Source organism: Serinus canaria, chromosome 3, assembly GCF_022539315.1.
Source record: "Serinus canaria isolate serCan28SL12 chromosome 3, serCan2020, whole genome shotgun sequence".
Classification (NCBI taxonomy): domain Eukaryota; kingdom Metazoa; phylum Chordata; class Aves; order Passeriformes; family Fringillidae; genus Serinus; species Serinus canaria.
In genome coordinates, this window is record NC_066316.1 from 64,937,535 (window position 1) to 64,949,786 (window position 12,252).

The 12,252-nt window shown below is 44.4% G+C and overlaps 2 protein-coding genes across 4 annotated transcripts in view; one reads left to right on the plus strand and one right to left on the minus strand.

The window, feature by feature from the left end:
* Positions 1-1,941, minus strand: part of DCBLD1 (discoidin, CUB and LCCL domain containing 1) — a 45,583-nt gene extending 43,642 nt beyond the window's left edge. For all 3 annotated transcript variants that reach the window (XM_050972308.1, XM_009097035.4, XM_050972309.1), the window contains exon 1: positions 1,594-1,941. In XM_050972308.1, coding sequence (XP_050828265.1) covers positions 1,594-1,849 — 256 coding nt within the window. In that variant the 5' untranslated portion in view covers positions 1,850-1,941. The remainder of the gene's footprint in view (positions 1-1,593) is intronic.
* A 228-nt stretch (positions 1,942-2,169) lies between these two features.
* ROS1 (ROS proto-oncogene 1, receptor tyrosine kinase) overlaps positions 2,170-12,252 on the plus strand; it is an 85,531-nt gene continuing 75,448 nt past the window's right edge. Inside the window, exon 1 of the mRNA XM_050971887.1 lies at positions 2,170-2,358. Within this exon, the coding sequence (XP_050827844.1) occupies positions 2,170-2,358 (189 nt within the window). The remainder of the gene's footprint in view (positions 2,359-12,252) is intronic.

The window sequence follows — 12,252 nt, forward strand, 5'->3', positions numbered from 1 at the left end:
ATTTATAGGGTAATAGAAATAAACAAACACAGAAGAACTTCCCGCCTTGGAGAAATGAAGTGTGTGGGGGGGAGAATCAGCATCTTTTCTGATTTCTAGACACTGGACAGATTATCTTGTAAATCTGAGTTTGGTCCAAAGAGAACCAGGCAGAACAGCACTTGTGTTTCCATTCTGTTGATTTGATAGTAGAAACATTTTTAACATGAATAAAACAAAAGTGCTTTTACCAGTTAATTTGGGAATATGGAGAAGATGGGACATTCATACGTACTACTGTGTTACTGTATGCACAAAACCCCCTGAAATGCCAGCAGACTTACTATTGCTCACTTGCACCCCAAATTACTTTCCTCTCCCTGGTGCCATTGAGTGAGGAATAAGCATTGGTGAAAGAGAAAACAAACAAAAAAAAAAACCCTCAACACACTGATGAAAAGAGGGAATTAAGGGAATGTTTTAATAGTTGCTACATATGTTTCCTGGAACATATCAAATTGAAATCCCAGCGCATGGAGGACAGAACAGCAAAGCTACCAAGAAGCTGGCAAGTGGCAACACGACTCAAACCAACTTCTCCCTTTTGTGGAGATGCGTATTAGAAATCTCTGTCAATAGGTTATGGGAAGAACAGGTATAAAGCAGCCGAAGTACTTTCGTCCAATGCCTGCGTACAATGCCAATGCCTGTATACAGCTAATGCAACAGCGCTGGGTTCTGGAATTTGCAGCCAAGTCGGAACATTAATACGGGATTTCTAAGTTATCTGAACTCATTGTCAAGCTCATTACGATACTTAGTTTCCAGTACTAGTTATTTTAGCAGTAGCTGCCAGTGAAGTCTTTTAAGACGGATGCATCAGGCCACGCAATGCAACAACCAAGAGGCTTCAACTCCGCGGTTAGAGATGTCAGCTGTACTGGTAATTTAAACAGGAAGCTTAGAAAGAGAGGGCAAAGAGAATGTTGCAAACAGAGTGCGGGTACCAAACTGCACTAACACAAAAAGGGCTGTAGCATCCCCTCGAGATTCCTACGAAACTTTGTCCCGGTGCGAGTGCGGGCATTACACTTTCTCCCCGAGGCAGTGGGAGAGCAGAGCTGCCTGTGCGCGGCTGTGGGACGGGGGCTGCCGGTCCCGGCCGCGGCCGGAGCAGACGCGGAGCTGCCGCTGAGCCAGCGCCGCCCGCCGCGCCCGGGGCTCCCGCCGGGGCTGGGGAGGCGCGGCCACAGCCGGGCGCCCAGGTGGCCTCCCCCTGCACGCAACTTTCCCGAGACTTTTTCACCGCTTATCTGACTTATTATAAAAGAAAAAAAAAAGTCCTAATTAACAAATATCAAGAAAGTCGTAGTATACATTTACCGTAAGGCTGGTTACCACTTTAATCTCGCAGCTACTCAGACACAGGGATAAACCCGGCGAGGATTAACCAGGTCAGCTATATACAGCCCTGAGAGCAGCTCAGGCTACTCTCCCGCAGAGCAGCGAGGCGAGGACGGCGGGGGCAGCCCGCCGCACCCCTCCGCTCGTCCCCGGCGCGGGGAGCTCCCGGGGCCGCGCCTGCCGAGCCTCCCCGCCCGGCCCCGGACTCACCCAGCGTCTCCGCCCGCAGCCAGAGCGGGGCCGAGGCTCCCAGCAGCAGCGAGAGCAGCAGCGAGGGGGCGGCCCGCACCCCCCTGGCCGGGCCCATGGCTCCGGCTCTCGGCGGGGCGAGCAAGGCACAACTTCCCCACTTCTCTCCTGCTCCTTTCTCTTCCTCTCCTCTTCCTCCTCCTTCTTCTCCTTCTCGTTGGGGCGGCTCCGGAGCCAGCCCGCGCTTCCGCGGAGGGGGGCGGCCACCTCCCGGCATCCTTCCCCCCCGCAGGTGTTTCTGCGGAGGCGGAGAAGGGGCCGTGCGGGGCTGCCGCTGGCCCCGTGCCCCGCCGGTGGCCGGGCTGCAGCGCTGCCGCCTCCCGCCTCCCCGGCCTGGGGCTGGGGGTGGAGAGAGGAAACGGGAGAAGGGGAAGCGCCACAATTCCTATTGGGCTGCCGCTCGGGGTATCTCCTCCTCCTGCCGTGGACCGAGGGGCCGGCGCGGCCCCGCCGCCCCCTCCCCTCGCCGAGTGCTGCTTCTCCCGCCCACCGCCGATCCGGGGTGCTGCACCGGGGTCGCTGCGTTTCCCCAAACCCATGCGGCCCCCGGCATCGCCTGCGAGCCCCCGAAGCTGGCGGGCCACGTACATGCCCACACACATATATACACGCGCTGGTATATGCGAGTATGTTCTTGAGGAAACAGGATTAATTTGCCGTTCTCAGGCTGATTCCCAGGCGTCGCTCCCGCTGCCGCGGCGGGAAGGGGAGCGGGGAAGCCGCAGGGTGTGTGCGCGGGGGCGGACGCAAGTGGGCCCGGCGGGCAGCGCTGCCGGACGGGGCAAGCGGGAGCGCCCTGCCCCTTCAGCACAGCTGGGGTCGTGATCGGGCTTCCTGGTCCTGAGGAAGTGTCTCCACGCAGGTTTGCAAGCCGTTTGGTTAGCCTGTGCCAGCATTGTCTGCTACAATTATGGGCGGAATTAAATAGGAGTTTTCTAAAGTGTGCTGTGGGCATCTCTTCCTCTGGGTGGGACCTTTACTGTCCGGCTCTGAAGAAACCTGTGGCACAGGGAGGGTTGCAGATGCACGACAGGGAACACAGTGCCAGCGGCTGCAGGAGACCCTAATTTTAAGCAGGCCCCAGTCGTTTGTCTTTTAGAAATACCCTGGAGAATGGAAGGTGGGCTGTCTGACTCTGTACAGTCTTTTCGGGGATGGGTTGCTGTGAGGCAGGTGGATTCACACTGCTGGCAGGTCAGGAACACTGTGCTGCTATGCTAAAATGAAGCCCAGAATTAACTTGTATGTCAGAGATAACATTGCTAGATTTTATATTATGTTAGAAAAAGTCAAGTTTGGTAAACCTTTATTCTAATTGAGCTCTTGTTTTGTAAGTGTTAATGTCTGTTTTTTAACTTTTCAGACACCATATGTGATCAGGCATATTTTTTGCCATGTACCCAGTACATTATATTCTTGGTATATGTATTTAACACACGTTGTTAGTATTTGAGACTTACCCTTCTTTTCAAAGGAGAGTTTGAAATCTAGACTAAAATGTTAGAGATGATATAAGGCAGAGAGAGTGTTTGTTAGTGCAGCATTTTGGTGGTCAGACTAATCCTCACTGGATTTTGCCAACAAATGCCAGCATCCTTCTGGTTGAAGGAGGTTGGAATGGGTCACTCTCTTCAAGACTCTGAAGGCTGAGAGACTTTTAAAGAAGAGCAGCATGTCCATGTCAACAAAAGTGGCCTGATCATGTACTTGCCTCACAGATTGTCAGGAGAAAATCCATACAAAAGTGGGCGATTATGGAGACAAAGGGGTGAAAAAGTCAAACTCTGCAACGGCCTCATGACTGGGTTTAAAGACCCCACAGAAATGGTGAAAATATAGTGGTCACACAAAATAGTTTTTCCAATACCAAATTCTCATCCAAAACCTACAAACGAGACTCAGTATAAATGAAAACATGAGAGAGAGAGAAGGATAGGATAATACATATCTTGCAAAACATATATCGTATTTGAAAGAGTGGTAGCTGTTGAAAAGCGATATAACAACATATGAGCATGCATTGTCTTGTATTAGTCTCAGCAGGCAATCAAAACCAGTCAGTCCTACATGGGTTGGTACTGGGAATTATACTGATTTTTATTCCATCAACTGAGATCTAGAATAGATTCTCTAGTAATAGTGCCAGGTTCTAGCTCTATTTGTTAAGAGTTATCATAAATATGGACAGAACAGTCCTGCAGGTCAATCCCAACTAACCTTAGGGAAACAGTACAGTGATAAACTGGCTTTGGTGATCTTGGGCAGTTTAATGTGCAGAGCACTTTGCCATGGAGCTTGCAGGTAAATGTCACTAGTGCTGATCTCTCCACAGAACTTGGATGGTTGGTAATTGGTAGAGGCAACTTAGGAAGGCCAAAACACTTTTCACCTGTCATAGAGCTCTAGAGGCTCAGAACAAGGGGGAAGGTAGGTTGACAGATACCATGAAAGGAGGCTTTTCTTCATCTGCTGGGCACTGGAGGCTTGGCAGTGCCCTCTGAGACAGAGAGATAATGATTCAATTTGCAGTTATTTTTATTTCAGTGATTCGTAGTGAAATGATAAGTCCTGCCCTTGAGACTGGGGCTGTAAAATGTCTGGGAGTGGTATTTGTTTTCTGCTCACAGCCAGTGAGGAGAGCACTGGTGGAGGGAAAGCGTGCAGGCTGCCTTTTCAGTCTCACCACTCTGGGCTCGGGCAGAGCTGGTCTCTTGTCCAAGGCCACGTGTTTCCTGCTGCAAATATGTAGTGCTCAGGGGGAAGCCCTGCTCCTCTCGCCGGTGTTGAGAGCCCAGCTTTCCTATTGACTTCAGCAGGATAATAATAATGCAATCAGTGAAGTAGCTTCTGTATTATTTATTTTGTTATTAAATTCTCATTACTATGCCCCCTCTCTGTCAGTTTTCAATATACTGTAGGCAAGGAACTTACTGTCAGCTTCCAAGATTAAATAATCATTAAGATGAATGAAATATTTTATAGCTCTCAAAGTTGCTATTCACAAGGAGGACTTGTGTAACCCTTGTCACCTTGCTACACTGGTTCGTGTGTGCTTTTCCAAATTTCCCTTTGTAAGAAGGAGAGTTGAAACCAGCTTTTAAATTAATATAGTTTTAAAGGCATGTGCTTTGAGTTAACTCAAACGATTAGCTCAGAAAGAAGGCATACATTGAGCCTGACTAATATGTTGTCACGCGGTGGGAGCTTCACAACAGGAAAATTCCCTGCCAAACCACTTCTGACAGCTTTTTGCAACTGATTTTGGTCACTTACACTGACTTAATTTAGAAAAGACTTGATTCACCCAACACAGAGCTACTTTTTAGCATGAACATATGCCTTTGCTTTACAGATAGTTTTCCAAGGGTTTGAGTTAGAAATATTTCGTGTTGTTTGTTGCAAATGGTATTAACTGAGTCACCCGCAGCTAGATAATGCGTCTCATTTCATTGTATGGATACCTTCACTCTGCAGCCATCTGCAAATGAGCCGTTGAGTTTTTACTCTGCAGACCTTTGACCCCAACAAACAGCAAGTGAGGACTTCAGGACAAGATCAGCTCAAAACACTTCAGAAGGTGGATGGTCAGTATGGGGACATACCCAGGTTTCATTTGTAGACTTGTACAGTCTCTAACTTCATGGATTTGCTTTCTTGACCTATACTTTTTATGTACAGTTGCATAATTGCATATAACACACAGAGAAAGAGCTGCTTCTAAGCAAATGTAAATCATCTGATGAGTCCTTGTGTTCCTGGTGTTATGTTAAACTGGTAGTTTGTCTGGGGCAAGGGGCAGGGGAGGAAGTAAAAACACACCGCAGAATTGTCCTAAGCTTATCTTGCAAGCTTGACACTGTGTATATTCTTCCTTTCAAAAGCATCTTGTCTACGGGGAAAATAATAGAAGCCAAAAACTTAATTTATACAAAGAGGTTGAAGTTTCATCTTAATGGAGCAGTCTTGCTTTTGTGCAGCTAACAGGAAAGTTCCTGCTCTTAGTAAGTGGAAAGCTTTTCCTTTGCATAGAAGAAGGAGGAGGAATTGAAAACACAATGAGGTGGAGAGGACCCGAGGTTACAAATTACAAAACAGCAAGAACAATTCTAGACCTTGAGAGGTATGTTAATCTCTTCATTAGCAGAAGGATAGCTTGCAGATTGAGAGGCCTTTTAGCAGTCTTTATATAAGGGCCAAGTTTGTATTTTCACTGTGGCAAAAGCAAATGGTATAGTGGATTTACAGGATAAAGCTGAGAACAAAATGCTGTGGTTGCCGATCTCCGTGTATTCAGAGACTGTGTTCTGCCAGAAGTGTATGTGGTGGTTATATAAAAAATTCAGAAAATAAAACACATAAGGTAAAATCATTAAATGTGTCTAGATGCAGTATTTGTATAAACTGCACGAGAAATTCTCGCTATTAAAAATGATCAGACTACAGCGAAGTCAACGCTGCCACAAGGCTGTGGCATAGCTTAGGAAGTTTAGCAAATTCCTTGAGATATACATGAATTATTCTGTGTATGTGGAGTATTTTATGGACACAGTGCTCTATGCTTTGTTTTTATCATTGGAATCTAAGGCCTTGCCCATGGAGCAGCACGGACATTTCAGCCTCTAAAACACCACCCTCCACTAAGGTCTGCATACCATTAAACCATGAGGAGACGGACAGACCCCCAGGACTCCTCTGGATATTCACCTAGCTACTGTTGCAAAACAATTTTGCAATTTACCCGTTGGAATTAGGAAAAAATCTCCCCATTTGTAGTTGGCTGTGGGGCTGTGCCCTCCCTCTCAGAGTCAGCCTGGGTTCTGCTGAAGTTCATGTTACCAGCTTCCCTCCTTGCTTAATGTAAACATCCCTCTCCAGGTGTGAAAATGCCCAGGAGCGAAGGAGTCAGTAAAATAACATTTCCACTTTTCAAGTAGTTCTGAGCAAGTGACAGAAGCTTCCTCAGTACTTTAAGGCAAACATGAGGCAAGAATCAGATAGAAAAAAAAAAAAAAACTAAACAAAAACCAAAAAATCTTCTGATAGAAGAAACAGTTTAACTTGCGCAAGCTCAGGTCACTGCCTGCACCCATATGGATGAGTTGGAACGATGTAGTGTCATTATGTAATTACACTGGTAGCAAGAATCTCCAGGGGGGAGAGACCATAAATATTCTTAGACCTTAAGAACATGGAAAGGAATAACAGGCAATAAATTCCGGGAGAGAAAACTAAACGGCAGCAGGCTCCAAGACTTTTGTCTTAACCATAGGTCTTGTCTGAATGGCTGTGATAGCAGGGCTCTTCCCAGCACTGGTGGGGAATGTCTATGGAATAATTGGATGCTAAGAGATAAGCAGCCTCATTCACTGCAACAGCAGCAGTTGGGTGTAACTCTAATGAGAGTCATATAGGGGATGAATGTGCACTTTTCATCACTTTAATTGCTGTAACCTATCCAATCATGTCACCTATTATGATGTAATTATGAGATCAAGTTGAAGACTAATCATTTGTCCCACTGTCACATATTTTGCAGTTTCTCACAGCTGCTTGGTCCTCTTAGGTCATAATTTTTCATACTTTGAAGGGAAAAGACATAAAGTTGCTAATCATCTGGATTTTGAAGACAATCAACCAAACATGTTATGCTGCTGTCAAGAAATGTGGGGTAGAATGTTCCTTTCATTTAAACATATTGTTATAGGGTTGCCTTGAAAAATATTATGATCTAGAGATTCATGACACTTTTTGTCAAAACAGAGCCTACTATTTTATAATTTACTGGTTTGACAGCATCCTTGGTCATTGTCAGTGACAAAGCTCTGATTGTTTTTTTATAGGTATTTTAGAGAAGTTTTGTGACGCTGCAAGGTATTAGTCCTCATACTTTTAAAAAATGTCAAATTTTGCCCATTAATACGTAGGTAATTTTTAAAGGTAGCATGTTTGGGATTTTCAAGAGGGAGTTCACAGCTGAATTTGCACACTCTGCACTTTTTTTTCCATGGGAAACAAGTAGTCTTAATCACTTACTCATGTTTATGAGGTTGCACCCAAGTAGGAGCTAAGAAATTACTTTTGCAAAATATGAGGCAATCCAGTGGTCACTTCCAGGAATGACCAATTATGTTTGAATCTCTTTTAAATAAAGTTAGCAATTGATCTAGTTATAATCTTTCCCAAAAGGTGTGGATTAATGGGAGATGTATGCAAATAAGCAGGACTTGATCATTTCTAATTTAGAGAGTGTGCCACGTATGCACACTGGAGAGGGCAGTTTATGTGCTGTTTATTGATCATGATACTCCTGCCTGTATAACTAAGAGAGCTGAAAGCAAATATAAGTATGAGCTGAGTGACTGCTTGGTTTAAAAGAAGTCATCCAGTTTACTGCAGATCTAGCTTGTCTTCCTAATTTCAAGGGTTATCATGTCATGTTGCAGTTTTCCTGCAGGCTATGAATGAACTCAGCCTTAAAGTCTCAGGAGCTGAAAAGTAAGACCTTCTTTCTCTTCAGTTCATTTGTTTCAAGAGAGAGGGATGGGAATCATGCTTATTACTTTAGCAATTATGATGTGTGGGAATGTGGTCCCTCCCCCCTCCCTGTGCTCTGTACAGGCCCTGTGGAAGCCTGCACAGCAGTCAGCCAGTTATGCATAGTGGAAACACAGGTCATAAATCTGCAATAATCATTATGTATGGAGAAAAAGCTTCTTGTGCAACTTTTCTGCATAGCATTGGGCCACTACGCCAATGAATCACAAGGTCAAATTCTTGTAATTCATACTGACACAGCTGTGGATCACAACTGCACATATAGTTTAGGGATTCACTGTGAATTGCTTTTGAAGCCAGGCTATTTATTGAATGTAAAAGCCTGATCAAATGTAATCTGTCTCCGTAAAAAACTTTTTGCTTTTTTGCAAATAATTAGGAAAACGTGAGTTTGAGTAAATATTTTCTAATATTTTAATTACTTTATTTACATCAATGTACTATTTTGCCTGTTTATGAAATGCAAAAAATTAGAGCCTGCTTTAGGTTCCTTGTCAAAGATAACTGCACAACAGAAAGTAAATATATCATGTTGGTGAACACCCAAATCAGTTTTGAACATTCTTTCTTCATAAGATAATAAAAAAACAATAATTCATATTTGTTGCCACCTAAAGTTAAGTTTGTGTGGACAGTATAATTTCTCAGATATTCCTTCCCAAAGCAAGAACTTTTAGCTTTCTTCTGTCTTTTCATTAAAGATACTGTATTCATAGTTTTGTCAGACATGCATACTAGTAGTTCTTCTTGGCCCCAGGGTTCATAAAAGATCCTAAAGGCCTTTTCCCAAATGTGATAGACATAGTTGAGCTCAAGTTAGGTCTGCCTCCAGGACTTAAATTCAGCCTGTATTTTAATTTTTTTGCTTTATATCCAGTATGGCATTTGTCCACCAAAATCTGATGTTCTTACCCTCCTTCCCTTGGGTGTGATGAAGGTTTTTGTGGAGGGTGGTGGGGCTGGGCTGACTGTCCATGTGGATTCAGCCCAGGCAAGCACCTTCTGTGGGCTGCTTGCCTGCACAGGTGAGAGATATAAGGGCCAGGGCCAGGTATTCACTGTGTGAGCAGCTCTGCTGCCTAACCTTAGTTTCTATCTCCTGCTGCCTGGGCATGTTGAGTTCCCACAATAACATTTATCTATTCCATACACATTTGTCCTCAATAGCTTAAAAAGTTAGAGTGAACCCTTCATGGCTTTATTCTCCAGTGGATGAATGGAGCATCTGGGAACAAGAAAACCTTCATCTGGCATGAGCAGCCATGGCAGAGAACAACTGTTTGCGGCCAAAGTCCCTGTGACAACCCCCAGCATCCAGCCACAGTCCCTCATGTGCACAAAGAATCAGGCAGCTTCACAGAGGAGATGCCTTGGGACAGCTGGGATTAGTCTGGCACAAAAGGATTCAGGATGCACACCCAGAAATGCCAAATGGTGAGCAGGGTGTTGGTGCAGTCAGCCACAGCTAAGACTGCTATTGGCTGCTCCAACCAGGCCAAAACTAACCTGGGTAATAATGACCTGCTCAGGCTCTGCAGTTTCCTCTGCTCTCAGAGAAGATTTGAGTCCCTGCAGTTTCTGGCTTTCTCATGCAGCACCCTGCTCATGAGGGATTTACAAGGACTCAGCACCTTTTCAGGAGTTACCATAATCTTTTAGGCTCAGACTTCTGCTGTATACATTTGAATACTGTACCATTTATAGGTATTGGGCTTCCTGTTTCAATAAAGATGAGCAAGGTATATTAATCAATAATTGGGATTCATGCTAGCATGTGGAACTGTTTTATGGCTGCCTTAGTAGCTTTAACTTGGAAAAGAGAGTGAGGGTTTGATTCATTCTTATGGCATTATCCAATTCCTCTCCCACACCTCCACCAATATGCTCCTGTTACCAGGGGTCTAGAGAGGCAAATCCTATCCTCTAAATGAACAGGAGCAGGAAGCCCAGCTGCTCTTCAGCCAGTCTCTCAGCTACAAACCACTCTGGAGCACATGTAAGTAATTTCACATTGGCTTCTGCTGGTTGCAGCCTGGATTTGGTGGACCATGAACTTTCACTTACTTCCTTGCATCTTATGCCCAGTATTTTTTCTTGATGTTCCTTGTTCTGTGTTACTGTCCCAGGATTTGTTGTCATTGTTGTTGTTGTTGCTTTGATCTGTAGAATTACATTGATGCAATAAAATAGCAAATACTGAAGCAAAGGAAACAAAAACAGCATGACAGAGATACCATAGTCATAGAAAATAATTATAACATTTACAGACAGGCATTCTACCAAGTAAAGGCTAACTTGTTGCTACATAAAGGAAATATTTATAGCTGTTTTGTTTTAATAGTCTTATAAAGACACATTTATAGACAATTTCTCATATGCATTACATTTATCTGAAAAACTTGTGTGAAAATGCAGTGAGCTATTTTTACTGGTGTACAGACATTAGAGTAGATCTACCTGGGCAATCTGTGCACCTGGAATCTCCACTAAATGAAACTTTACTGCTCAGTAGTCCTCTCTTGACAGCAGTGCCAAGTGCTCCTTTGGGCCCATGTTTCCTAGATTCAGGATGTTGCTGTATGCATAGGTCCTCATTCTGCTCAACTTCTGCAGCTTGAAGAGCAATGGGAGACTGCATGTGTCTGCACCTAATTTAAATTGCTGTTAGGATGGGTATTCCCCAGTACACCAGACTCAGAACACAAATGTCCAGGGACGTGGAAGGATATGGTGCATACTTAATCTGTGCATTACTGCAAAAAGGCACATTAACCTTTTTGCAGAGAACAGTCTTTCTCTGGCTTGTGATTTAGTAGAAATCCAAAACATGGCTGGAAAAGAAATTTTTAAAAGACCAAACAAAAAACAAAACAAACAAAAAACCAAAACGAACAAACAAAACCAAAAAACAAACCAAAACCCAAGAAACCCCAAAAAAAAAAAAAAAACCATCCCAACCAAGCCAGAAGAATCTTCTCAGAAATAATTGGTTTAGTAATTGTTTTAAAATAATTCATTCTCTTATATCCATTTTGATACAGAGATTTTTTCTTTTTAGCGCATCCCTTTCTTTGAGCTCCATTGAGTCCTTTCAGCCTTAGAAAAGGCAAATCATTGAGCTTGTGCATGTAAATAATACTGTAAAAATAATGTACTTTTCATAAACCAATTTAGATCTTTAATCTTGGGAGCATAAACATATGAACCTGTATGACATCCCTTGTTTAATGTTTCCCCCGTCCTAGCCTGCTTTCCATTGAGGTAGCGTTTGTTTGTCATTACAGCTTAAGCATGTAATTGTTCTGCAAATCTTTTTGGAGTCCAGACGCCTCACAATTAAAGGCCGCCTCTTACTATTTGTGTTCTCAAACTGCAGAGAGAGGTCCGTGCTCTGTTGTGCAAGATCACTCTCAAACATGTCATGAGCAGCAGACCCTGCTCCTCAGACTTCCCTCTAAGGGACAATGAAGTATCAGACCTAAATTTAGTTAACAATAGCAGCTGTTAGAGTGGAGGCTCAAACCAACTGGGTCAAAGGGTTCCTTTCTTTGCCTCACTTCCCCTCTTCCTGGAGCTCACCTGATGTTGTGTTGAGCTAATTCAATTTGCTGAGGTAGCAGAACATTTTCTTGTCAACAAGGTGATGGCTTTCCGCTGTGCTGGAGACCTGAATTAGCGCAGGAGAGGATCAAAACAGCGCCAGAGCTGGTGTAAGGGGGAGGGAGGGGCCGCACTAGGGCAGGAAAGGAGAGGAAAGCAGGTGTGGGACCGTGCCAGGGAATGCCAGGGCTGGTGTCCTTCACAGGTGATAGATCCTCTCGGCATCGGGATGCACCCTCACGGGCAGTGTGTAGCTCTGAGTGCCTGTGCCCTCCTTGCTCTGGCATCTGCCCGGCTTCTCAGTAAAGGAAACTTCCTGAGGAAGGAAACTTCCCTCAGCCCGAAGGAAATTTCCTCAGAAAAAAAAAAAAAAAAAAAAAAAAAGCTGGTTTAACACCCAAAGCACCATCTTGCTATGATTATGACAGCACGGCTGTGCCAGCTCAGGGGTCAGCACATATGGCT